Source organism: Phyllostomus hastatus, unplaced genomic scaffold (genome assembly GCF_019186645.2).
Source record: "Phyllostomus hastatus isolate PE091 unplaced genomic scaffold, TTU_PhHast_1.1 phas_scaffold_142, whole genome shotgun sequence".
NCBI classification, from domain to species: domain Eukaryota; kingdom Metazoa; phylum Chordata; class Mammalia; order Chiroptera; family Phyllostomidae; genus Phyllostomus; species Phyllostomus hastatus.
The window spans coordinates 105,412-133,124 of record NW_025334010.1 but is presented as its reverse complement, the minus strand read 5'-3'; the positions used below and the strand labels follow the sequence as shown (position 1 = coordinate 133,124).

Here is a 27,713-nt window from a genome sequence, read left to right as displayed (position 1 = left end):
TCAAGCGAGAACAGGCCATTTTTATTGGTTCAGGCCATTCAGGCCCACCGGGGCGCCCCTGGGGTCAGGGAGATTGCAGTCACGAGCACCCCGCTGTGCAGGTACGTGGGGATGAGCTGAGAGACGAGAACGGCTCTTCAGAAGCACTGGCTGGGAATGGGAAAAGGGGAATCCACACTGGGGTGGTAGCAGGCTGGAAGTTCGTGGCTCTGCCTCTGAGCTGGCATCAGGAATCCTTTCTGTTGACCTGAAGGGGAGAAGGTTTCGGACTTACCCAGAGTGGTGGGGACTGAGAGGAAGCAGGATGGCCCACTGACTCTCTAGTGGGTGACCCCAACTTCCCTTTCCCTCGTGGCTCTTCCACTGAGATCCCAGAGATACCGGGCCTCTTCTAAGGCGTGCAGGTAAACCCCCTGTTCCCTCTGCCCACCTTGGATCCTGGCAGAGTCCCTGTACTCCTGGCTCTGAGTACATTACTGTGCTTCAATGTCACCTCCAACCTGCCCACCGCACCCTGCCCCTCATACCATGGCCATCAGCACCAGGGCGCTGACCAGCACTGCATACACAGTGGCCTTCCCCAGCAGGATCTCATACACGAGGGTGGCAGACAGGACCCCTTGCTTATAGGACGCTGTTGGCAGGAAGGGAGAGCAGGTAAGTACCTGTGAACGGGTATCTCAGCCCCGCCACCCCCACCATTCTCTGGTTCCACAGCAAAACCACGGGGGATGGAGAGCAAGAAGCAGAGGGTCACTTACCTGAGGTGACACCACAATCTGAAAGAAGAAAGGGGAGGGAAGTGGGTGAGCAGGTGACACACTAGGTCAGCCTTGCAGTCAGTGTGACTTGAGGCCCAGACCAGAGGAGCCCAGCACTGTCTGCCTTCCTTTGTGCCCATGAGGCCATGCTGTCCTTGACACGCACGGGGCGCATGTGGCAGCTCTGACACACGCCACACAGATGCTAAGCCACCCAGTCCGGCAGTGAGAGGCCTGGCAGCGAAGCAGCACGGTGTGGGGTCTGGGGAAGAACTCGTCCGAGGGGCCCTGTTCTCCTGCATGGTGGGCTTTCATGTCCCCACCCCACCCCTTTCCTCTGGACCTGGCCTTGGGGGTTTCCACACGCCCCCTCCCCCGTCTCCCTGGTCTGCCTCGCTGCTTGCCTGGCCCTCCCAGGCCCCGCTCACCTGCTCTGCCCCAGGCCCCAGCGCTGATGTTCTGGGTGGTGGGCTTGGGACCGTCCTTCTCCTCCCAAGCGTCGTCCTCTCCCAGCCCGTAGAACTGGACTTGGCAGCTGAAGTAGTTGCGGGGGTTGCTCCAGAAGGGGGCCGAGACCCTCAGCCGGCTGCTCAGGCAGTAGCTGGAGTCATTGAGGTCGGAGTGCTCCTTGTAGGGCTGGGGGTCGGTGCTGACCCCACTCTGGACCTCCTTGCCATTCACCCACCAGCTCAGCTCCACGTGGTTGGGGTAGAAGCCCGTGGCCAGGCACACGAGCGTGGCCTTCTGGGTGCGGGCGATCTCTGCTTCCGATGGTTCAAACACGGTGACCCGGGGTGGCTTCACCTTTTTCAGGTTCTCTGGAAGGGGAGAGGGGTGGGCACCAGGGTCAGTGTGAGAGCTGTCTGGGTTTGGTAGAGGCTGTGTGTGTGTGTGTGTGTGTGTGTGCACACTGAGAAGGAGGTCATTGTAAAACAAAATCGGCAGTAGGTCCTGTGTGTTTTGGTATTTCAGTCCCATTCTTTGTTGTCATTCTCTTTCAACTTTGCCACCTCCTTTTCAGTCACCCCATGTCCTCTCAGTCTCCCTAGGGGGACTTTTATGTCCCGATTTTCTTGGGTTTCTTTGCAAAGGCTCACCCTCAGGGCCTTGCTCGAGTATCTATCAGAAGAGTACGTCTGTGTATTTTTCGTCTTTGTTCAAAGCCCTCTTTGGGGCACGATGTCATCTTTGAGACTTAGAAGTGGCTCCGGCAGAGCTGAATGAGCCTGGATTTTGAGGCAGAAGATTCTCGCTAGCAATGTAACCCTAGGAACTACATGGCCCCTTTCTTGTTATCATTGCCCTGTTTCCTAAACTGTATGCATTTTACAGCTTGGACGTTTGCACATATAAGCATTAGCCTTCCTTGCCTAGAAGAGACACTTTCCCCGTCACATCTGACTATATTGTTTTCTCTAAACTATACTCAACTCTCTTTCTTTCCCCCCTCCCTCCTTCTCTGCTTCTGCCCTCCCTCCCTTCCTTTGTTTTTCTTTTTTCCTTTCCTTTCCTTTCCTTTCCTTTCCTTTCCTTTCCTTTCCTTTCCTTTCCTTTCCTTTCCTTTCCTTTCTTTTCTATTCTTTCCTTCTCTTTTCTCTTTTCTTTTCAGTGTAACCTGCTTTGAGGAGCCAAGGTGCCTCTGGCTACTATCTTCTCAGATGTCCACACTTCCTCCTACCCTGGGGCACATGGGGTGTGCGGTAGCTTGCCCAAGATGACTCCCGTGGGTCGAGACCTTTTTTCCTTCCACTGCTCAGCAAGCCTCCCTGCCAGGTTTGGGGACCTAGTTCACACCCAAGCTTTGCCGTCTTAAAAGCAATAAGAGCTTGGTCACTGGATAGGAACAAATCCCAAAGTCCCAATGTCCTTTCATCAGCGGGTCCATATTACATGCCCCTGGGCCTGTTTCCAGCCTGGCAGATGGGAGAGAAAGGAGTTCTCAAATTATGTGAAGACACGTCCCCACTTGAAGACACAGAGAGATGGGAGAAACCACGTCCATCTTTCCAGCACGCTCCTTCTGGTCAGCGTTTACTGAGCCCTGGATTCGGCTCTGTTTTGACCACAGGCATGAGGTTTGGCAGCGGCGGCGTGGCCAACCCAGATAGCTCTCCTTGATCCAAATTTGGGACAAGTTTCTGACAGGGAGGTTGAGACACAGGTCTGGCAAAAGGCTGACTCTGTGGCCCAGGGAACGTTGAACAACGGGAATGAAAAGAATGGCCACCGAAGGCGAGTCTTTCACCAAGGATTTTCGCTCCAAAGCCAGCCCCTGCCCGCGTGAGGGCCCCGAGCACCTGGCGTCGTTATTGCCGTTTCATACATGTCACTTTCTGATCGCGGGAGCCCCTTCCCCCAGAACCCAGGCGTTCTGAACCCCCGTGATCTGAACTTTCAGCTTCCATCACAGTCCTGGCTTGTGCCCCGTCTGTGGACAAAGCCTGGTCCAGCCAGCCAGGCAGCCAGTCTGGGGCCCACGTGTCCCCTTCCTCCAGCCTGGTCTGCCTCTCCAGCCCAGACCCCTCTGTCCCTGCCCTGCTCCTCCAACTGCTGGCTTCCCCCCGAAGCGTGGTAACGGGGTGTTCGTGTTTCACGATGGACCCCTAGCCCTGTAATCCCAGCCAGAGGTTTGAGAAAATGCGGCCTCCTACCTATTTCTCCTCTTCACGCCTTGTCGGTTGCTAAGGTGGCGTGGGTTTCCAGCTGTAGTGGTCTGTACGGACTTATGTCCTCCAGCCCCGACCAAGCACAGTGGCTCCAGAGACCCCCTCCCCCGCAGTTCCAGACAGGGACTTCTGCCCTCGGGGCTCAGGGTCACCCTTCACACCACCCCGGCCTCACCGGTCTGGACCCCCATGTTCCTGAGCCCTCCAGCAGCCACAGAAAGACACACAGGGGTCTCTGGAGACCAGCTGAGACAGAGGGGGAGGGTGATGAAGGCCAGGGCAGAGCTCTGGGCTGCAGGCAGGTGCCGGGCAGGCTGTTCACGTAGAACACAGAGCTATTCGCCACAGCGGAGTGAACAATGCAGGGACGGAGTTAAAACAGGAGGGAGAAAAAACGGAGATCAGATAAGAAAGGGAAAGTAAATCGACACAGCCATTAAAAAAGGAGGAGAAGAGAGAAGGAGTCTGGGGAACAACAGAAAGGGGAGAGAGAAGCACAGAGCCCTAAGACCCAGCAGGGACGTGGCACACACACAGCAGAGCCAGGTGGGGAGGCTCCGGGCAGGGTGGGGATGGCCCCCGAGCTCCGGCAGGAAAGGGGGGCTCTGATCCCGTCCTGACACCCCACTGCCCTCCCAGGGACCCATCACCGTGGTCCGACACAGGCACCCCGCCCAGTCTGGAGTTCAACCCCGTACCTGTCACGGTGAGCCTGGTGCCGGCCCCAAAGTTGAGGGGTGAATTATAGGAACACAGCAGCAGAGGCCTGTGGTAAAACCCAGCCGCGGTCTCCCTCCAGGAGGCAGACCTTAGCTACCTGACGGCCTCCTTTCCCTGCCTGGAGTCATGGCCCTGGGCCAAGAGATTCCGTTAGGAGGAAGACCAAAGCATGGAACAGGGAACGGGGAGCGAGAGGAAAGAAGAAGCAGCTCAGGAGGGGCATGCAGCCTGTGTAAGGAGGAGGAGGATGAACCAAGAAAGGGGTGAGGAGGCTGGGGACGCACTGCAGACTGAGTCCACCAAGCTGCACCAAAGCGGAGCAGATACAGCTCCTTGGGAGCCCCTGGGGGGATCCCTGGGGGCATCACAGAGTGTACTCAACCCCCTTCCACCAGGCCTGGGAGGAGCGCCAGTGTCCAGGTCCAAGGGACGGTGCTCTGCCGCCTCGGTCCTTTGCCTTACCTACGACAGAGAGTCGAGTCCCAGCTCCAAAGTGCTGCACCTCGTTGTTGCACAGCACAATGGACATGTACAAAACCCCAGAACCGGTGGGGCCACTCTTTCCAGAAGCTAGCGTCCCCCAGGGCTCCTGGGGGCTCTGCCCCGCTCACCCACACGCTCTGAGCCTTTTTCCTGTGGTGTTCTCAGTCTCTGTCCTTTCTAAGGGATCCTCCCGAGCCTCCAGCCTCATAACACACTCTCCCGGGGAAGCCTTTTACTTACCCAAGACAGAGAGCTTGGTCCCGCTGCCGAAAAACAGCTTTTCATTACCCACACAGCACGGAAGCCTCATAGGGAAACTGCCCCTGCCGCCCTCCTCTCCTCCTCCCCGAGGCCACCTGCCAGCTCTCTCCTTTTTCTCAGGTGAACTTTAGCTCCAGGCGGTAGGTGGAGGCAGCGGGACAACGCTGGCCCCTGAAATACTATAGTAAGAGGACCTATTCAGCCCCATGCACCCCGTGCCCCCTGCTTTCTCCTGTGTCTGTCCCCTTCTGTGTGAGGGACAAAAGCAGCAGGACTGTGGCGTCTCTACGTCCAGAGGCTCTCCATCTGTCACGGCCATGGTGGGGCCCCCTCCGAGGAGACGGAGAAGGACAAGGAGGCCCCTTCCTAGCGCACACCCCTCGCCTCCGTAGGGGAGGGGAGCCCAGACGTGGCCCAGCCAGCCCCTGGCGTGACTGGAGACAGAGCCTGTCCCTTCTCGGCTGCATCCAAACAAGAATTCAGATCTTTCCAACAAAAACGTGCTTTCACCTGAGCCCCCAAGATGGTGGCTTCGTCTGGGTCCCCACCCCTCTTGGTCAGCTCCCAGCCCTCCAGCCCCAACTCGCTTACCTACAACTGTGAGCCGGCTGCCCTGCCCAAAGAAGACGGTGTTTCCAGAACACAGCCTCCTGGGTCCATTTCAAAACCCCCCTGGCGTGCTGGATACAGCTGGGATCCCCGCCCTGGGGCCCTGGCCCAGTGCCGACACCCTGCATGCCCTACCGAAGCTGGCCCCGAGACCCAGGGAGGGAGACACAGTGTGGCCTCCCGGGAAATCCAGACAGAGGAAGGACAGGAGCCTCTGCCCGCGAGGAGAGACGGGCGACGTCAGAGACCGTGCACGGCCTCCTAGGCCTCCCCCTGCTCCCCTACCCCAGGCCAGCACTCGGAGGGGCAGCGCCGTCCCCTCCCCTTCTCTGCCCACTGCCTTCCAGGCTCAGCTCTCAGTTCCCAGGGCAGCCCAGGTGGCCGGGCAGAGGTGCCCTCCAGGGATCCTCGTCTGAGTCCTCCGCAGACGCAGAGATGGTGTCTCCTCAGCCGGGACCCCAGAGCCGGGTCACCCCTTCCTGCCCACATTTCCTGGGGTCGAGTCCTCCCTCCTGGACCTCCCTCTGCCCCCCACTCCACCCCACTGCCAGAGACCCTGGCCTTACCTACGACCGTCAGCCTGGTCCCTGGCCCGAAGGTATAGTCATAGTTAACACATCAGAACAGGACCACTCTGAAATGCACCCCTCGGCCCCGCCGTCCCTGCCAGGGGCCCAGAAGACCTGGAGCGTGTCTTACCTACAACCGTGAGCCTGGTGCCGTCTCCGAAGAAAACTTGGGTGTTTGCACAGTGACATGGGGCCAGGAGGAAAACAGAGGGAGGCGTGGAGAGGGGGGCCCTGGCTGGTCTGGGGGGCTCCAGGATGAGCGCTGATGGGAGCACCCCCCACCCCTGCTCTCTAGATGTTGCACAGGGCTGGTTCGGCTTTGGCTCCTGGGGCCACGGAACGAGGCTAGGGTCCATCCAGAGGGCCCAGGGCCCCTTTCCTTTCTCGGTGGTCTCTGGGGGTCTCTGAAGGGGATGTGGCCTGGAGAGGGGGACAGAGTCCCAGAACCCAGGTTTCCTCTGTCTTCTTCCTCTGTAGGATGGGTCCTCTCCCATGTCCCTTGCCAGTGACCTTGCCCTGAGATGCAAGGGTCTCCATGAGTCCTTCCCCTATGACCCCACTGAGGTGTCCTTACATGTGGGCTCTCTCTCTGCCTGGAAGTTTCAGTTCCCATCCAGGCCTGTCCTTACCCTTGGCCTTGAATGGGCAGTAGACCGGGGTGCACTGGAGGCATCCTGAACCAAGTCACCCTCGGGCCTGTGACCCTGGAGGCCTGCGGGGATGCGACAGGCAGAGGGGTTTTTGTAAAGGTTTCCCATAGAGATGAATCACCGTGGCCCCCTGTCCCCACAATGTTTCATCTTTGTACAAAAACGCCCCTCCCACAGCCGCCCCTCCCACAGGCCCACCCCTCAGAGCCTGGAAGCGACTGCCAGAGCAGCTGCCCTTTGAGGGGGTCAGAGTTGGGGGGGCTGTGACATCAGACCCCGCCCCGTGGTGTGAGGTGGCAGTGGCAGGGTCCCACAGGCGGGAGGGTCTCCCTCCTGACGCCACACCCTGTCTTCAGGACCTTCTTAGCTCCTCAGAGACCAGTGTCTTTATGAGACTGCCTGCCCCGGGGGGCTGGTTTTCTCCCCACCCCGTATCCGCCCCTCTGCGGGCTGCCGTCATTGCAGTGGGGAGCCGCCCTCCCTAGTAGCGGAAGCCCCCTTCTACCCTGGGCCTGCCCCTGGGGCTGTGGCATTCAGACGTCACAGCCTTCACCCAAGAAAGAGACCCTGAAACACTCAGACTCTGTCCCTTCAGGCCAACTCGGACCCTCCAGGGAGAGGTCTGGAGGAGAACGGACCGCCAGGGGCTCAGGGGCAGGGCTCCCCTGCGTGAGGACCGAGGGAGAACCGAGAGCCCAGCACATTCCAGGGGGCGTGGGTGGAGGACCCGTGTCTGTCACTGTGGGCCTCAGGTGTCGGTGGGAGGTCAAGGGCGCTGGGGAAGTGGGTATGGGGAGCTGGGGACAGAAAGTCTCAGGCACAGGACTCACGTGGGCAGACAGACGGTCACGCTTCCCCTGAAGGGCGGATGCATTTTACGTTGTTGGTCGGTATTTTAGTCTCCCTGCCTGGGTTGCCCTTGATTAACCTCCAGGTGGGCGGCCTACCTCTCCTTTCACTAAATGGCGCTTCCTTTTATCACCTTACAAACTCCGACTTAAAGTCTAGGGAAAAAAAAAGAGAGAGAGAAACTTGACCACCTAATGATGACAGAGTTACACGGAAAAATATACACAGAGTCCAGAGATAAATGACAATATGGGACACTTGCAGTTCTCATCGTAAGGGCCAGTATTTCCAATACATGATGAACTCCTAGAAACAAGAAAATAATCCAGCAGCCCAACCAACTGGGCAAAGAACAGGCGGTTCAGACCTAAGATCCAAACGGTGCTTAGCCACGGGAAAACACCCGTGCCGTGACGAAGGCGAACTGCACTCACACGGACCTGTTGCTTTCCGCCAACTGGGCCGCGCTGGATCGCGGGAGAAGGCTCCCTTGGCCGATGTGTGGTGAGGGATGCACTTTGACACCGAGTCCCCTCCTCAGCCACGGCTCTGCACCCCACAGTCACCCGAGGTCTGCAGGCGGTAACTGGAACATCGCAGAAATGTGAAATTTATACATTTTAACCTGCGTGTGGTTCCGAGTCGGTTGATGAGATCTCATGCTGTCCGGCTCCACCCTGCTCGGCCGGCCGTGGGGCACCGCCCCCCCCCCCCCACCCGCCCCCAGTGTTCGGCGTCTCCACGCTGTTGACACTCCGCCGACCATCAGTCACTCAGCAGGGATCTCAGCTGCCAGACCAACCGCAACGGAACCACTTGTGTTCCAGCCACCCTCCTTTTACTCAGTAGTGGCCCCAAAGCACAGCAGTAGTGATGCCGGCCATTCAGACATGCCAAAGGGAAGCCGTAAAAAAATGCTTCCTTTAAGTGAAGAGGTGAGTACAATACAGTGAGATATTTAGAGAGACAGGGAACACTCACATAATTTTTATTATAGTATATTTTAAAAATGGTTCTATTTTATTATTAGTTATTGTTGCCAATATCTTACTGTGCCTAATTTATAAGTTAAACCTTTATCAGAGGCGTATATGTATGGGGGGAAAAAGCAGTATGTGTAGGATTCGATGCCATCTGTGGTTCCCACTGGAGGCCCCCACTGGAGACCCCCGCTGGAGACCCCCCCTGGAGGTCTTGGACTGTATCCCCCGCGGGGGGAGTGGGGACCACCGTATCGATTGCTGAGAGGACTGCAAAAGGATACAATCGCTGTGGGGAACAACTTGGAAATACCTATAAAAATTACAAAACGCATTTACTTTTTCAACCAGAACTCTACTGATGGGAATTTATCCCATAAACATTCTTAAATATGAATTAAAAATGTGTGTAAACTATTTGCATTATTTGTAATAGCAAAATGTTGAGAAAAACAAGTGCCCCTTGGTGAGAGATCGGATAGGTAAACTGGGATACATTCACAAACTGGAATGCTATTCAGTGCTAAAAAATAAGGAGATGTTGCCCTTGCTGTGGAACGTTCTCTAAGATGCATTGTCAACTGGAAAAAAAGCGAAGCTGCAGAATGGCGTTCCTGTGTGGTACCATCTGTGCAACAAAGGGGCAAACTCAGAATTACACTTTTGTTTGTTTGATGCTGCAGGAACTAACACTGGGAGGGAAGGGACAAAGACGGAGAAAAGTGATTACCCATGAGGAATGAGGGGCCCACGCAGCAGCAAAGTGGAAATAAAAGTAACAATTTTCAGGGTCACCTTGTTTTGATTCTTGTGTCCCGGCTACATTATTTATGTAAAATAAAATAACAACATTTTAAAGGAAAAAATAACAAATACTGCTTTAAGTAATACCTCGAAATCTGCTACTTAAAAAAAAAAACAACCTACTTGTTTAATTTCCAAAGGTATTATTTTTCCCCAAGAAGATCAGTTTGCATAAGAAGCTCTTTCATGGCCGTGAATCTGCTGAATGAGCTTCCAGTCACTTAGAAAGCTTGTGAAAAATGCATATTTCTGAGAAGTCCCAGGATCTTTTCAATGACAAATTCTAGGATTCAGTTTACTAATTGGCTTGGAAATAAACAATCAAGCCCTAAATTACATTGGGTATTTCTATTTCAGTGCCAGGCCGGGGACCCGCTGCTTGTCCCAGACACGGGAGAGGACAGGTGCCAGCGTGGAGAACACCAGAGTGCTACCTGGTGGTGTCACGAGTGGGTGCAGCGGCGCGTCTCCTAGAATTTAGCGGAAAAACGAAGAGGGAGGAGAGACAGTCTGTGTATTTCACTCAGGCGTAGCGACAGACCTCACGACGCACGACCGCAAGCCCAAATCAAAGGCAAGACCCTGTCTTTATTCCTTTTCCACGTTGAGAAACAAGTTCATCAATGTAATGACTTATTTCGATTTATCTCGGTGTATTTTCCTGTCTTATTCGCTCCTTAGCCTACCGATAGTTGACCCTCTGAGTAAATTGCCTTTGGACCATCTAGTTGGGGACCCCCCTCCCAACTGGCCTTAAAAAGAATAACGCCACTCTGGCTTGGTATCGCAGCTATTTTTAGTTCTGCTGGGATTGGTCCCAGCTGCGCGATTCTGGCCCACTGTCACGTGACCAGCGCGCAAGCAGCTTTTTTTTCTTTTAAAGGAGCTTGTGCTGAGTGGGATCATTCATCATCTTGGGCAGCAGGGGGCACCCTTTCCTCATTTTTTAAAAACTGAAGTAACTGCACATTTCCACGTGGCCACTTGAGGGGGTGAGAAGAATGCGGATGGTGTTCCTGGGGACCGGAGTGGAAAGCCGGGCTACCTGCATGCCTTTCTCATGGTGTGCATTGCCCTGTGGGGAGGAGATACACAAATGACATCTTATATATGTGTGCAATTCTTGAAACCTCTGTAGCACGCGATGGCTCTCATGTTCACCTAAAATTTGTCTCCTGATTTCCTCAGAGGAACTGAGATCTGCAGGCCACATGGGTTGCCAGTCAGGCAGATGCAGAAGCAGAGCTGGAATCAGCCCCCAGGCCTTGCTTATGGTCCGGGCTCTGCTAGGTGCCCTTGCACCTGAGGCCGCTGAGGGCCCTGCCCCCAGGGAAGCCCACCTTCTGGCCCCTACCCAGGCCCTCCTCTTCTGTGTATGGGACCCTGGGCAAGCCGCCAAAGCTCTTCAAGTCCTGTCTCTGCATCTAAGAATAAGAATAATAATTATGACCGATTCCTCGTGGGGCCTGAAATAGTAAACATGTTAGTCACTAGGGCTTGCACTGGGAGAACAGCCTAGCAATCTCTCCTACTGCACGGGTTTTACAGCTTTAGCTGGTATCAGAATGCCTGGGAGGGCTTGGCAACATGCAAGTCGCTGGGTCTTGGCCAGAATTTCTGACTCAGTAGGCCTGGGGTGGGACCCAAGAATTTGCACTTCTCCTAAATTCCCAAGTGATTCTGGGGTGCTGGTCCAGGGATTTCACCTTGGGAAACATATATATATATATCCCCCCGCCATCTTCCTTTGGTACATTTCCCTTGGGAAATATATATATATATTCCCCCCCCATCTTCCTTTGGTACATTTCCCTCCACTCCTAGGTCATACTTTATTCACTCAGGCGCTGGGGGCCTCTTGTGTTCTGGGCATTGTTTAATCACTAGATATATCAGGATGAGCAAGACAAGATTCCTTCTCCCAGGAGCTCCCTGTCGAATGCCAAGGTAGACGCAGCGTGTTTACTAAGTTGCACGAGCAAAGCTGTCAGCAAGGACCAGAAAGGAAAACATCTCGCTCAGGCCCTGGGGCCACTGGCGCCAGCGCAGGGGCGAGGAGAAGAGAATCGGGGATGGGAAGAGTCAGAAAAGACTTCTCTGAAGGGTGTGAAGGGTCCAGTGGGAAGGCCGTCGAGCGAGATGCATTGTAGTGCTGAAGCTGGAGGTCAGAGGTGTGCGGCTCCTTGGAGGAACCACCAGGACTTCTGAGCACGGGAGCATTGCAGGGGAGAGAAGGAGCAGGGAGAGGGGCTGGGAATCCAGGCCAGGGCAGAGCCGTAACAGCGCCCCAGGCATCCCCAGGGTAAGGAGCTCCGGTCCTGTTTCAGAAGCTGTGGGAGGTCTGGAAAGGGATGAATCGGGATGTGCTGTAATATGCAAGACCCCTTTGCACGCAGTGTTGGAGAGTGGACAGGAGACCACACGCTCCCTCCGGAAGTGCAGTGAGGCAGGGAATGCATTGGAGAGACATCGGGGAACAGAGCTGATGGACCACAGAGGCCAGAGGAGAGACCGTGAGGTGGCCTGGAGAGAACACAGGCTTTGGGGCCAGGCAAATAAGGAGACTGCCCTCAGATCTACCATTGGCTAGACGAGGGACGTGAGTAAACCAACATCTGCTTTCTTGTCTGGACCAGTGGGATAACATCCACTCCAGAGGGGAGGGCGAACCACCCCTGGAAATGTCTGGAAAGCACTCAGTATGGTGCATACCCATTGGTATCATCAAGTATGATGAACAAAAGGCAGATTTCTCTGGAGCTTGAGAACTTGAGGCCCCGGGAAGACACGTGGGCAGGTTGTCAAGAACTAGGCCCAGTGGGGCTCTGGGCTGCCAGGAGGGAGCACAGCCTGGGTGAAAGCACAAGACAAAGGGACTCGGAAGCGGCCAAGGTGTTTGCACGGTGCTGGGAGCTGTGTCGGGCACTCACCAGCACTGTGCTCAAGTGCAACCACAGTCAGGGAGCCTCTGGCACGCGGACTTTCTGAAACGTACTTCCCACCAGAAAACAGCCTGTGCTCGCCCCCTGCGTATGATTTGTTTTGGATTCCATCTGCTGCTCAACTAGGATTCTAGGGAGCACAGGTGGTAAGGGGGTGCTCTGCTCATACGTAGGGGCCAGGGCCCCGTCTGGCCCCGGGGGTGAGGGATGTTTCCCAGAGCCGGCTGGCAGCGGTGGGAGCAGGCACAGACACAGGTGGCTGAATCAGAGTCGCTTTATTATTAGCACAGGATGGCAGAGGGATGGGCAGGAGCTTCAGCTGTTCTTGGCAATGGTCTCCTGAATCCAGTCCACGAAGTTGCAGACCCTGGTGTACACGCCAGGCCTGTTCTTCTGGGCGCAGCCGTAGCCCCAGGAGACGATTCCCTGGAGCTCTCCATTGCAGACCACGGGGCCACCGGAGTCACCCTGGGGATGAAGAGGACAGGACACACTTTGTAAAGAGTGAGAAAAAAGGGAGTACTGCCCCACAGCCTTGGCGGTTCCAGTCTGACTCCCCGGCAGGTCAGGGGAAGGAGCAGGTCAGGTCTCCGCATGGGAAGGGGCCAATCACCTGGCAGGAGTCCTTGCCACCCTCGAGGAAGCCGGCGCAGACCATGTTGTCGGTGATCTGTCCGGGGTAGGAGGCTTCACACTGTTCCTGGGACAGCAGCGGGGCGTCCAGGCACTGCAGCAGCTCAGGGTAGTTGACTTTGAGGAGCAGAAAGAGATAAAGGAAATGTGAGTAAGGCCAGGATGGGGGACAACAATCTGGGGCTGAACACGGAGGGCAGCTGGGAGAGGACCCCAGGAACATAAGCTGCAGCAGGCAACAGCGTTCTTTCTCCCTGGCTGGTGTAGCTCAGCGGATAGAGCGCCATCCTGCGAACCAAAGGGTCACTGGTTTGATTCCCAGTCAGGGCACATACTTGGGTTGTGGGCCAGGTCCCCAGTAGGGGGCACTCAAGAGGCAACCACACATTGATGTTTATCTTCCTCTCTTTCTCTCTTCCTTCCCCTCCCTAAATAAATAAAATCTTCTGTGTGCAGAGAACACTGAGAGAGGGTCTGGGAAATGTTGAAATGTTGGGAAGTCAGAGGGTAAAGAAACAAGGACCCCACTCACCACCAGAGCTCAAGGTGTTGCCCCAGCCAGAGATGAGGCACTGGGTGCCAGCGGGCGCACAGGCAGTGGGCAGGGCGATAGCGGACACCCGGCTACTGATGACTGCAGGCGAGGAGAGCTTGATCAGCATGATGTCATTGTCCAGGACCCAGCTGTCATAGTCGGGGTGGCGGATGACCTTGGCGGAGTTGATGAACTGCTCATCCCCCTCCACGACATCGATGTTGTGTTCTCCCAGCCTCACTTGGATGCGGCTGTCAAAAGGGAAGCGCCTGAGGACCTGTTCTCACACCCCCACTCTTGCCGGGGAGCTGCTCGAGGCGGGGCCGTGGCGATGTCGTGGGGCAGTAGAGAGCGGGTGGGCAGTGCGGGTATGACACCAAGAACTGTTCTGCTTCAGGGGCAGGTGTTAGTGGAGAGGGGATGGGGTGAAGGGGTCCAGTTGCAATGGCTCTTCAACCTGCTTTTCAAGCTGCCTTCTCCTGCACCCCCTGTTCCATATCTCCAATGTCAAGGGCACAGATGGGTGGCTTAAAGTCCCCCAGACAGTCCTGACCCTCTGTAACCTGGCTGAGTATAGCAGTGACATTCACTCCCTCCTGTCCTGGTCTGGTGAGCACTGTCATTCTGGATGATCTAATCCGGCGGGTCTCAAAGTGTGGCCCCAGGACCTTGGTAGACGTACGAAGTGTCTGTTCCCACCCCAGACTTGCTGAATCAGAATCCCTGGGGGTGGGGTCTGGCCTAGCTACCCAAGGTCCAGCCGGCCCTCCGGATGATGCCCATGCCCATTCAGCTCTGAGGCCCCCTGGTCTATTAGGCAGCGGTTTCCAGCTCTCTGTAGAACAGAACCACCGCAGAGAGAGAGAGAGAGCATTCAAAACTCACCAGCGTTCAGACACTCTTCCTGAAAACTCCGAATTAATTACCTTGGGATAGGACCCAGGCATCAGTATTTTTTCTTTTAACATTTCTTAGGTGTTTTTAATGTGCAGCCAGCTGGCAAAGGTTATTTGTGTGAAGTCCTTGCCTATTTCTCGGTCGGGTCTTACACCCTCAATAGCGCCCCCTGGAATGTTCTCAGGACTGTAGCCCCCACTGTTTTATCTGTTTTGGGTGTGAGAGTCCTCCTACATGTGCCACCCCGCCGTCACCCCCACTCCTGGGCATCAGCTGTCATGGACAACTCGTCCTCTCTGCATTCCCACCCATCTTACACGTTCCCCGCCCTCCCCAAGGCTGACCCGAGCTCCGGGAGAGGACCCCGCACTCGGCACTTACGACTTGTAGCAGTGAGCTGCGGACACCACCCACTGGTCATTGATGAGGGAGCCGCCACAGAAGTGGTAGCCAGAGTTCAGGGACACCTGGTAGGGGACGGAGTTCCTCTCGCAGGTGTAGCCCCCGACGATCTTGTCATCGTCGTCATCCTTGGGGAAAGCGACTTGGGTGGAGAGAGGAGGGAGAAACAGATTGAGCGGGATGTTAGGGGTGGAGCCGTGCACTGTGGCTGGATTGCACTAACTAGGACTCCTCGAAAGCACAGGGTGACTGACTAGCAGCCAGGGTGCACTGCCATCCCCGGTCTGTTCAGCGGAGGCGGTCCTCCCGAATCTCTCTGTGTGTCTGCAGGGCACACCGCTCGGTACCCCGCAGGGCTCCAGCCCAGACCCGGGGCATCAGGAGGCCAAGGACCAAGAAGGGTCCTCATAGTGCCCTCAGTGTGATATGACTCTGAATGCGGTTTTCATGCCCACTGAATACTTTTCTCTCCCTTATTCCTCACCTGTTCACTCCCCCCAGCTGTTTGAGCCCCCGATTGTCGGGATGGGTTGGCCCAGCTAGGAAAATCTCCGGGCTTGGTAGCTCTGACAGTACCCAGCTTCTCCCAAAGCTCAAATCTGCATGGCAAGGGCCAGGGAGAGCAGCCCCCAGGCCTATTCAATGGGACAGAGGTAGGCACTGTTATTGGCCAATAGAACAGTGATTCTCAACCTTGGCTGCACACCTAGGAATCTTGAAATGACATGGAAAATTTGAAAATTCAAGGCGCAGGCCGCACCCCAGGTCCTAGAGTTTCTAGGGCTCGGGCTCTGGCCTGAGTGTCCCTCCAGCCTCCCTAGGTGTATCTGGGGCCAAGGACAGTGCAGCGGAGCTAGCCCATCACCGTCAGAGCTAAGCCACAAGACCACTGGCATATTCCATGGACCGCCTTCCCCTGGCCTCCCTTTCCAGCCTCTCTGATGAAAGCCCTGGGATGGATCCATGATGACAGGCTGGGAGTAGAGTCAGGCAGAAGATGGACAGGTGAGGCTTAAAGACAGCCCAGAACAATGGGACAGAGGGGTGCTAGACAGGGGAGACACAACATCAGCAACGGCAGGGCAGGTATTTCCACCAGGAGACAGGGCTAGAGGGGTCTGAGGGGACGCGTGGGACTCACCAGCAGCTCCCACAAAGGCGAGGATCAGAAGTGGATTCATGGCGGCCAGCCTGAAATTGGTTGAGAGGTGGATGGTGGAGAGCCTTTATACCTCCCCGGGCGGGGGGAGGCGGGGGTGGACGTGGGGGTGGAGGGCCGCCGCTGCTCCCTGCACGAGCACACCTGCAGCTTTCCCCTTCCCAGGGCCTTGCGTCACTTCTGCTGTGTTTGGCCACTCTGTGGGCTGTGACCTGCAGGAGATTAGCAAACCTCCCTGCGGAGCACAGAGAGGAAGAGCAGCTGACTCCCAGAAGTGTTCCGGGATGGGGACAACAGGGGCAGCTGAGCCCCCACATGTACGGTGGGGCCTCCTCAAGCTGAGGAGGTGAGGGTAGGGAAGAGGTGAGAGAGAAGAATATCCAGGGCCCTGAGGAATCCTCTGACCTCGTGGAGACTGATGTAACTTACACTAAGGAAGGGCTCACATTGGGGGCGAATGGGGCGGCTCAGTGTCCTGGAGACCCCTGAGAGGAAAGGAGTCTCTATCGGTGACCCTTCTCTCAATGCTACACCAGTGGGCAGGAAGGTCAAACCCAGGGCTTGGGGGAAACCAGGATTCTAACAGGAAGAGGTGATGAAGAGGAAGAGGCAGAGTCTCTTGGGAGTCTGGGTTTGCAGCTGCTCTCCTGCCTGCTGAGGGTATGGAGCGGGTACTCGGAAAGCAGGCAGGGCAAAGGTTAAATAAGCGTCTGCCCAATACATCTGGGGGATGGAAGACCAATACCCCATTTCTCCTCTTCCCCACAATCAGAGACTTGGTCTTTCTCAACACTCATGCTATTATGGGGTCTCTTTTAAACAGCCTCCTGGTTGCCATGGGAATCTGCACAAACGGTGATGAAAATTGCCCTACCTGCTAAGAGCTGACAGCCTGAGCTAGAATGATGTGCTACAAAGCCAGATATTAGGAAGGGTTTGGAGGATAATCACTCTGGGCTGTGGCCGGAGGCTCAGCAGTGGGTAGAGGGATTAGCGCACGGTGAAGGAATCAAGTATTGGGTGGTCAAGAACAGAGACGCAGTGCACGTGGAGGGTGGGGGCGGGATTCGGAAATTTTCTATTTTAAACACAATGGGGCCACTGTGCTGGGCTCCATATGGAGTGAATCTTCCCCAAAGCTGATTTCAGTCTGGGACCTGCCATGGCCGCCAAGATGCAGCCCTGCGATTTTTGGAGGCACAGCCTGGCCAGCAGTATAGAGATGGAACTCGGCCACCTCGGAGTCTGTGGGAGACAGGCAGGAGGAGGAGCCCTCTGAGAAAGAGACTTCTCGGCTCCTCTCAGCTTGGGGTTAGCGAGGGGCAGGAGCCGGTGGAGTTCATCGAATTCTCTGAAAGGCAGAAACGAGTCAATGTTCTGGAGCTGAAGGAACAAGTGAGAAAAGCTCAGAAGTCTGGTGGTGAGACAGGAAGTAGGCTGGAGGAATGGAGTAAATGCAGACCAGAGTGAACTGGGGGGAGGGAGGCTGCAAACGCGGGGGGGCTCATGGGGCTGAGAGGGACCCAGGGGGCGTCTCCTGGTCCAGTAGCTGGCACAGCTTCTCACCGCCAGGAGACCCACCGCTCGGAGCTGGGCCCCGTCCTCACTGCGCAGCCTCCAACCATGCACGGGCCCGTAGCTCGCGGGGATCCTGCTATGCTGCCCGGTGCCCGACAGATTTTTACGAGCTTTCGCACACACCGTGCTGATTTTGGTTGGTGTTGAGTGTCCAGTTTAACGCCTCACAAATGTTTTCATTGTGAGGCATGGAGAAGAAAGCTGTTTCGCTTGATGGAAGATGAGGCCGAGACTCGCACAGGGTCTGCCTTGCCCAAGAACACGGATCTAAGAGTAGCCCCAAGGCCACAGGAGGCCTGGACGGAGTGGCGGAGCCTGGGAATCGTGGCAGGTGCCATGGAAAGAAGGTGTATTTGGCATCAAGTCAGAGGACAAACCACCTCCTGGTCCCCCCCCGATGCTTGTCTCCCTGGCAGAAATAGAAAGTTGAATAACCTTCCACCTGGCACCTGGTCTCAGAACCTTGCCTTACCATGCATGGCCCAGGACCCCTCTAGGACACATCTGGGCATAGATGACATACCTCTCTGCGCTCACAGGTAGCTGGCCCAGGTTATGGAGCCTCACTAGTAGGGGCTTGGTCCATAGTGTCACCCAATATGCTACTTCGTTTTATCCCCTTGTCGTGAGGTCTTCATAGGAGATCCCTCTAAAAGGGAACACCCGAGAGCTTGGGGCTTTTCTGTGCCAAAAGCCTTCAGACCATCCTTCTCCTGATATTTGGTGCTCCTTCTTAGAATAAACTATCATGCCATACAGACTATGAGGTCAGTTTTCTTTAAAGGAACCACCTTACAGGCAAAGAAGATCGCTATAGGTGGGGACCCTGACGTCACAGTCTAGGCTTGGATGCGCAGCATGGATCCAGGTGTGCAGGATGGATTCAGGCCCACCTTCGCCCCAGTTCAGTTTGGATAAGTCATGCAGCTCTTGGTACTCTTCGACCTGACCTATGGATTCCTTTGTCTATCTATATCTTTAAGACATTCTCCTAGTTCATGTTTAGTGCTTAACATCAAACTACTGTCTTTATTTTTCTTTTAATGATTCGAGAGAGAGAGAGAAAGGGAGGGAGAAGAAAGGGAGAGAAACACTGATGTGAGACAGAAGCATCGACTGGCTTCGTCTCGCACACACTGACTGGGGACCGTACTTGCAACCCAGGCACGTGCCCTTGATGCAGAGAGATCTGATCAGATCACTGGGGAAGAGTAGCAAGGGGCCGCATGAGGAGGTTACCTAAGGCAATGGTAAACAGCTTAGGACGGGATTGGCTCAGATGCTGAAGGCTCCCAGAGTGCAAGAAACTACGGGCAGGAAGGTCTGAAATAGAAGAAGGGCTCTCGGGATCTTAGACGGGCCAGCTCTCAGCCTCTTCTTCCCCGAGGGTGCCTGGGTGGTCGCGCTGCGGCTGCCTGCGTTTCCCAACAGACGGTAATTTGGATGGACTTTGTGTAGATTTTGCATGGGAAGGAACTCCGGGTGCAGCCTAGGATCAGGCTGGCCTGGCAGAGGGTGTCTGGGGTATTCTTTCTGGGGTGTTCTGGAGGGGACGAGCTCTGAGGCAGAAGCCTGCCGTTCTTCCAAAATGGTGTAGCCTTTGTACCTTAAGTTGTTTTAGTTTGTAAACTAACCCTACAGAAATAAGATAATTAACAGCTAACAGGGGGAATGGTGCTATAGGACTTTAGGAGAACATGGGAGTTAAAGAGTCTAGCCTGAATTGATAGGCTTAAGTGATGAAAGCTGTAGCTAAAAGAGTTAAAGAGCTTTTGCCTTGAGTGACTAATGCAAGTAGAAAGCTGTTATTCCAAAACTGTGCAGTCATTGAATAAAAACTCCTTTTCTTTATCACCAAAACTTTGCCTCTGGAATTTTGCCTGGAGGGTGGTGGTGGGCAGCAGGACCCCACTTGCTGTTTGGCAATACCCAAACCAGGAATCGAACCAGAGATCTTTTTGCAGAATGACACCCAATCAGCTGAGCCACACTGGCCAGGGCTCAAACCACTGTCTTTTAATTATGATAATATTGACTAGTTCCTCTGTGCTTACTGTACCAAACATTGTGTAAGTCTTTCAGGGACCTTGGAAACATTTTTTATTATCACGGCCACCTAGGGGGTTGCCCATCTGATAGATGCTAAAATGAGCTGTGCAGAGTGAAGGAGCCCACCCGAGGTCACGCAGCCAGTCAGCGGTGGAGATGGAATGTGACCTGGGAGTCTGACTCTGGGGTCTCTGTGCTCCGCCGCAGAACCTCCGGCTGCCCTTCCCCGTACCCAGCGCTCCGTGCGGCCTCACAAGGTGGGCAGGAGGTGCCATTCTCTTCTTTCTACCAGTGAGGAATCTAAAGCTCAGAGGCGAAGGGACTTTTCCAGGGTCCCCTGGCCGAGGATGAACAGATGATGCCAGAACCCTTCCCTCTTCAAGCCAAGTCCATTTCCCATCGTGTTGCTCCATGTTGGGCTCTTGCAGACCTCCCAGTGGTCTGAAACGTAGACTTTGGTCAGACTGCAAGTCGGTAATTTCTTTCTAAAAAAATATTTTTCTCCCCAAGTCCCCCCAGCTCAGGTATTTCTCCTCAGTTCTTAGTCTCCGGTGTCCCTTTCCACTCTCCAACCAGATTGTCACCTTCTGGGCTGTCTTTTCTCCAAAACCCTAGCTCCTTTCCTCATCCCTTATTTTTCTAGACAATGGATTTTTCCCCATGGCACAATTTCTCTTTTTCTGATAAGAACTATTTTCTTGAATATCTTAGACTGGAGATCACTGAGTCTGGGTGGTGCAGAACCACTCGGTGTGATCCGGAAAAATCGAAGAGAGAGGGAGGTGGAGGCATGGACTGGTTGTGGCCGATGGGCTACCCGGAGTAAGCTCTGCTCCTCCCCCAGCCCCATGCGATTCCCCACCCTGAGGCCAGGACACGTAGGCATGTTTTCTGCCCAGAGGGAAGATCTGAGTATGTTATGTATCCTTCAGCCTTCTATGGAGGGGTGAATGGGGAAGTCTTTAGCAATTGAGGTTATTTTTTTTAAACCTAAAGATAGGTTGGATCCTATAATACAACGTCTCACTGCCCACATTTCAGTCACTCTTTGTCCCTTCCCTGGACCTACTAAAACTGTGTAAGAGACCCCCGAGTCCATTGGAGAGTAAGCAGAGGAGATCCAGCAGAGAGTCCAGGAGGGCGACCCAGGTGGGGTGCTGTTACTGCAGCAGCCGCGACTTCTCCACGATACCCAGGGCTTAATGAATGACATGTGTATTTATTTCCCTAAATCATATTAGACTCAGATTGAACTCCCCAAGCCCAGTGTGGTGATAAGCCAGCTGGGCTCCCTCCACTCACGTGGCTCATCAGACTCTAGACTGGTTTGTCTGTTTGGAAGGTAGCCAACTGGTTGCCTACTTCCTATAGGCCGACCTGCCCTATAGCCGCATCTGCAAAAGGCTCCCCAGGTTCAGAAGCGCGTGCTCCGCCCACACAGGTGCCAGCCAGCACAGTTCTGGCTGGAGGACCAGCCACTTCAAGGCTGCTGTGTTTGAGCAGGTTCTGGGCTGACGTATCTAGAACCGATTACACCTGTTTCTTTCCCAGCCCTGGGGGCAGGCAGCAGCAGCGGGCTTGCCACATGTTGTTGGGCCGCCTCTCTCTCCAGGTATAAAGGTCGAAGCAGCTGTTCCCTCCTGTTAGAACCATCGAGTTCATTTCCTTAAGGGCTGACGTTGTCTAAATTCAAGTGCTTTTTTTCTCCAAGGAAGCCCGTACTGCGTGGCCAGTTTTCCTCTATTTCGGAGTCATATTTCTCTACTCAGTGTGTTAGTCCGCTAGGGCTGCCCTAGCAGAATACAGCAGACTGGGTGTCTTAAACAACAGGAGTGTATTTTCTCATGGGTCTGGGAGCTGGAAGTCCAAGATCAAGGTGTCGGCAGGCGTGGTTTTTCCCAAGGCCTCTCTCTTTGGCTTGCAGAGGGCCGCTTTCTCCCTGTGTCTTCGCACGGCCTTTCCTCTCTGGGCACGACCCTGGTGTCTCTTTGTGTATGTCCTCTCTTCTGATAGGGACACCAGCCGGATGACATTCGGGCCCACCCCAAGGGCCTCAGTTAGATTTAATTAGCTTTTTAAAGACACTGTCTCCACATACAGTCACACTCCACGACACTGGGGGCCAGGACTGCAACACAGGGGTTTTGAAAGAATACAACTCAGTCTATAACATTCAGTAAATTGTTCCTGGATTCCTGTGGTGGTGTGTGGTTTTTCTAAGCGGTAAGGAAACAGCGATGCAGAAGATAGAAAAGGTTCTTGCTTTCGTGGCATTTACGTGGATTTGCGTGCCAGCAGTGGGAGATGGACAATAACTAAGAATATACATTATGCATCTGTGGCCTATACATTCCTATCAGACAATGGTGATTAGGTGTAATTCAAGCAGGATAAAGTGATCATCGATGTGAGTGGTGGCTGGGGCGACAGTTAGTAAAGTGGTCTGGAAAGATCTCTTTGGGGAGATGATATCTGAGTTGAAATCTGAATAAGAAGGAGTCAGCCTTGTGAAGGTAGAGGAAGGGGTTTTGGTGAATGTCTGCTGAGTCTGCAACAGAAATGAACCAACACACACAACCGTTGCCTTTCAAATTAAATAACCCTGCCGTCCAGCACATGGAGTTTTACCTTGCCACCGTTTATTGACCGTAAAAACTGATATATAAAGGATGGTCACTAATACATTAAACTGTTCTTATGGAAGTAAATATAAAGTATGTTTTTTCACATAAAATTGTATTTATGAAATATTGTTGGGTTAAGAGAGTAAATTATAAAGCAGTATGTATTGTATGATCTAACTTCATTTAAATGATTAAAATGTTTATTTTAATAATCTATACATATGACAATAACACACATTTATATTGTAATTGAAGCAATTGTAATAATAAATAAAAATTTCCCAGACAGGACAATAGCTAGCCTCATGAAAGGAATTGCTAATGGTAAAGTTTCATGTATTACAGCGAGAAATAAATTTAGGCGGTAACTAAGTAAATTCCATGGTTCATCTTTACCAGGCACAGGGTTATGTGGTTTATATGGATAATTTCATCTCATTCTTATAGCAAACCCTCCTGATTCATTTTGTGGGTATCATTATTATCTTCACTTTATATATGAGGAGATGGGTAAAGAACTTGTGCAACTTTTTCAAGGTTAGACTCACTGATAAAGCAGTAGAACCAAGTTTTAAACTCACGTCTGTTTGGTGACAGAGTTCAAACTTCTAACCAGTGTTTTGCTGCTTCTTCGGAGAAACTTGGGCTTGTATAGGAAGGTACTCACCACGCAAGGCTTACCTGTAGGGGCAGGTGCCCGCTCCCGGGGGACATGGGAGCGTGAGGCAGGAAGGGAAGCTGGCAGGGGCCCACTAGCACGTGTGCAGACCAGGCCAGACCCACGGGACCCCGCACTGAGGCAGGAGCGAGAGGGGAATCGTTCCTGTGTGGAGCCGGGGTGTGGGAGGGGCCACACCCTTGGTGAAAGGGCAAACAGAAAAAATAATCCCACGGGCGGTCAACAATAAATATTGTTTTTCTTGGTCTTGGCTTAAGGTGGAGGACTTTAAAATTTCTTCTAAATATTCATGCCACTGAGTTGTCAGCCCTTCGGGGTTTGGGTTACACATTGTAGGGCCGAGAAGATACATGCTGAGAACTACAAAGTGAAATGACATTGGGTCTGTTCATCCCAACTGCTTGGCAGAGGCAAAAAAAATTTTTTTCTAAAAAACCCATCTTTTTTTAAAGATTTTATTTATTTATTTTTTAGAGAGGGAAGGGAGGGAGAAAGAGAGAGAGAGAGAAACATCAATGTGTGGTTGCTGGGGGCCGTGGCCTGCAACCTAGGCCTGACTGGGTGCCCTGACTGGGAATCGAACCTGTGACACTTTGGTTCACAGCCTGTGCTCAATCCACTGAGCTACGCCAGCCAGGGCCTAAAAACCCCATCTTATTCCAGGATTTAAAATATTCCCCAAGATGAATTCATAATATCAAGTTACATGATGCACAAGAAACTGAGCCACCCAGAGGGAGAATCAGCAGAACCTACAAACAAGAAAACCAGATGCAAAAGTCATCAGCAGTTGGCTGATCAAATTCTGAATAGATGCTTAATACCCTTAAAGAAATAAAGTAATTTCAAAAATACACAAGGAGTGAGGTACTTCCAAAAAGGGCCACTCCTTTTCATAAAAGACCCAAGTAGATATCCTAGAAATGAAAATTAATATAATTTAAATTAAAAAGTCAATTACAGGGGTAAGGGGCTCATTGGAGCTGAGGTGTGAGTTAGTAGACCGGAGAATGGGTCTAAAGAAATGACGCATAAGGCAGCACAGAGAAGTAAAAAGAAGGAGAATGTGAGTGGTGGAGTTTAGGTGACAGTGTGAGAGAGTTGAACACAGGATAGCCCTACACTGCAGGCCATCTCCTTCAATAACATGCAGACGGACAGCCACCTGTGTGGACTGACACCCCGCCCTTCGGAGGGTTACCTCTCGCCACTACCTTCCAGAAGCACACGCTATTGAACGGTAGTGAGCATTCCAGACGACAGTGCAGAGCTATCCAGAAAACAGGCCCATGCTTTTCCCATGGAGCCTCAGGTGTGGACTGAAGGCCAAGGTGGGGGGTGAAATAGAAGCAGGTACCATGTTACTTGCACTTGCTCTTGAAATAAAATTCTCCCTTCTTCCAGCTGTGCTCGAGTCTGGTCTTGACTATACGTTCTCCACTTATCACAGAAAACTCTGCCTGTCCAGCTTGCCAGTGTTGGGGATCAGATGATACCCAGTTCTGAGCGCCGTACTGAGGCTTTTGGTCAAGAGCTGGGAACGGCTTTTCGAAGGCAGATCTACCAGCAGGTAGTATAGCTTTCTTTACACCCAAAATCTTTGCACCTGCCTTGAGGGTCTCTTTAATGGAGAATGCCGTGGGCTTAACCACATATCCCTATTGGCCAGTATTGGCCACGAATACTTCAAGAACAACTGAGCCTGCTTGGTCTCTGGCCTAAGGTTGGCGGGGGGGGGTGGGCGGGACAGCTTTCATCCTAGCCCTGTTGTGCTACAGAACTCTCTGGGGCCCAGCCAGTGTCCTGCCTTACAGATGGCACAGTAGGGGACCAGAGCAGCACACCCACCTGTAGTATATGTTAACTCCGTAGTGAAGCATCACTTTGCTTTCTGCAGCGGCTGCTGTAAGTCACGGCAGCTGGTCTCTCACTTTAGGGCGGATACTCTAACATGTGCCACACCTCTGGACTACTCAAAAGCTCACCAATGTGGCAGGTCCCTGAACTTTGCAGGTTTTACCTTGGTCTAGCACGTGCATGTCATCTACGGAGGCACCTAGAGTGCTTTATCATTTTTATTCACCAAGAACAATCAGCATCATGCCATCAGTGTAACAGACCAGTACACTATCAAGATGACTAAGGGCCTTCTAAACTACCATATTTGGCTGTGTATAACAAGTACCTTTTTTTTTGCCCAAATTTCTTAGGGAAAAATGAGGATGCACATTACACATGGATATAATGATTATATACCATGGGTATAGTAATCCCATGTATCATGCGTGCAAAAATGCGGGGTGTGCATTATGCACAGCAAAATATGGTATGCTGATCCAGAACAGACTAAATAGAGCATTGAGATAAAATTGTTGAAGGGTATTTCTGAACCTGGCACTTGAAGGCAAACTATCTGTCTCCACCAAGCATTTCCAAACACTCTCCTGGAAGAAATTTTAGCCCCAGGCTCCCAGTAGCCAGCTTCCTGTCAGTGAATGGAGCCCTCCAGCTAGTCCTCCAAGTTCTCTCTCCCTCCCTGTCCTCCCATTCACACTCATACCCACCCACCAAACACACCAACGGCTGTCTCTGCCCCAGAACTGTGGTTTCCTCCCTCCAGCCTGGGTGTTCAGGCTCCTCTGGATGGGAGCTGGGGAGGAGGGACTAGGGAGGAGGCCACTGAGGTTCTTGCTCGGATCTTTGATCTCTGCCCAGCACTGTGTCTCCAACGCTGCAGAAGTAAGAGCTGCTGTCTTCGGGGCTGGCGTTGCTCACAGTCAGGATGGAGAAAGTCAGGTCCGGGCGGCTGATGGGAAACTTGTCCTTTGTAAATCCACTTTCGTAAGTGGCATCAGCGCCCTGATTCGCTGTTGCAATCAGTGTCAAGCTCTGCCCTGGAAGCTGACGGTACCAGAACATGAAGGTGAGTTGGCTGTCAGCCTGACACTGGATGGTCACGGAGGTCCCGCGTTGACAGATGAACCTGCTCGGCTTTTGAGAGACGACAGCACCAAACACGGAGCCTGGTTGCAGGGAGACAGAGAAACCCATGAGGGCTGACCAGCTTGTCCCCGGGCAGGAAGGTCTTTTACTATTTGCTCCAATGTTATCTTGGCTCCCAAAGAACCCTGTGGCACCGCCCTCCATTTTGTTCTGCCAACTGTTATTCTGTCAAATCCTCTAACCCAACACCCCCCACCCGCATCCTCTGGTGGACTCAGACCCTCCAATCCTCTCCTCAGCAGGAGCGTTAACCCCCGACTTCCCTGCCCTATAAGGCTCATACCTCGGCCCAGGAGAAGTAGCAGGAAAGTCAGCATCTTTCGATGATACCCTCACGTCTTCCCTGAGCAAAGGCACTAAGACGTCAAACTGAAGTTCATCTTTCCTCACCACGGTGTAGTTCCTTTCCTGTAGGTTGTCTGCACCCCTCCTGTAAGTAGAAAGTTGAGTTTCTGCAAAATATAGAGGAAATGAGTCTGCCCCCTAGTGGAGGTATCTGGCTCTTCACTCACAAGGAGTCCCAGCGAGCAACTGCCGTCCATCACTACGGAGTGCCGTGTGTATGTGCTACCCTTCAGGTATAAAGCAAGAATGGGGTGCAGCGCCGACCCCAGACAACTAAGGTAAAACTTTAGAATATGGGGGAACCTTATCACTCAGAATTTCAACTGTCTGTTGAATCTTCTTTGTCCCAAACTGCCCCCATTATTCCTCTCTCAGCCCATACTCCAGCAACCTGGCTTCTGCTCCCGATTTCCTCCCTCCCAATAAAATACTTAACTTTTGCATAAACGCTGAGCTGATTTTCTGAGCACTTAGTCAGAATTCAAATTCCACAAGGTGTCCCTTGAATCAGCACGTGGCCAATAAAATTGACCTAAAGAAGGAGTTTAAGCTGTGTGAGTACCCCCTAGTGAAATATTAATTAAGAGCAAAGAGGTAGAACAAAGTGGCAAATGATAGTAAGAGGGACGAGGATAAGAAAACAAACGAAAAAATGATAGAAAAAAATGGTAGAAAGGTGCTTCTTCCTTGTAAATAGGTGTGAGGACTTTTCCTCCTGGTTGGGGTTGAGTCTCATAAATTTAGGTTGGGGACGACATCCAGGTTTGGGCAGGCTACCCTGGGGATGGCCCCTAAGTGGGAAGTGCAAGTGAGTAGGGCATGAAAAATGTGCTGTGCTCCCCTGGCCACGATGTGTGTCCGTGGGCTTGGTTCCACTGAGGGGCCACCGTTTTTCCCAAGTGGCACACACATGCCACAGGAGCCAGTGTAACTCGGCCCCGAGTTTGGTCCCTGCCCTCTGGCACCTGCCCTTTTTGTGCAGGAGGGAGGCGGCCGTGCAGCACTGTGGGTTCACTGCTGGCGCAGAAGTACACAGATGTCTGGGAGGGCGTGGCCGACTCCAGGATCAGGGAGAAGCTCTCCTTCTGCTTCCTGGAGACACTGTACCCATCAGGGAAATCTCCTTTCTCAGTATTGTCAACCCTGTATGAATAATGGAGCAGCCGCAGCCCCAGACCTGGGTCTTGTCGATACCAGAACATTCTGTCGTGCCCCATATCCTGGGAACATTCCAACACAACTTTCTCTCCCCTTCTCTTGACCAGATGTCTTGCAGTTTGGGTTACTTTGGCATCCATGAGACCTGAGGAAGAAGGGAAAAGGAGGTGGAAAAGGAAGTCATCAGGAAGCCCAATAAGGGGAAAGTCTTGTATCCAGGGTCTAGAAATCATAGGGCAGGGGTTTGCCGTTAACTCCCCAGACTCACCTACTCCCAGGAAACAAAAGGCCACACCACAGAGGAGCCTGAGTCCCATGGCAGGTTCCAGGCCAGAAAGGGTCTTCCCACAGGCGCAG

The 27,713-nt window shown here is 53.2% G+C and overlaps 1 protein-coding gene and 1 gene segment (V, D, J or C); both read right to left on the bottom strand.

Moving 5' to 3' along the window:
• LOC123830967 lies at positions 1-27,713 on the bottom strand. The segment is given in 8 exon segments: positions 1-247; positions 528-634; positions 762-779; positions 1,190-1,579; positions 6,067-6,109; positions 7,511-7,516; positions 27,203-27,501; positions 27,625-27,713. Coding segments are annotated over 8 exon segments (933 nt in total).
• LOC123830965 (anionic trypsin) lies at positions 12,555-16,029 on the bottom strand. The gene is made up of 5 exons (XM_045857585.1): positions 15,903-16,029; positions 14,741-14,903; positions 13,460-13,713; positions 12,908-13,044; positions 12,555-12,762 (listed from the first exon to the last, which is right to left on the bottom strand). The coding sequence occupies exons 1-5, from the start codon at positions 15,940-15,942 to the stop codon at positions 12,610-12,612; spliced, it is 747 nt and encodes a 248-aa protein (XP_045713541.1). The 5' UTR covers positions 15,943-16,029; the 3' UTR covers positions 12,555-12,609.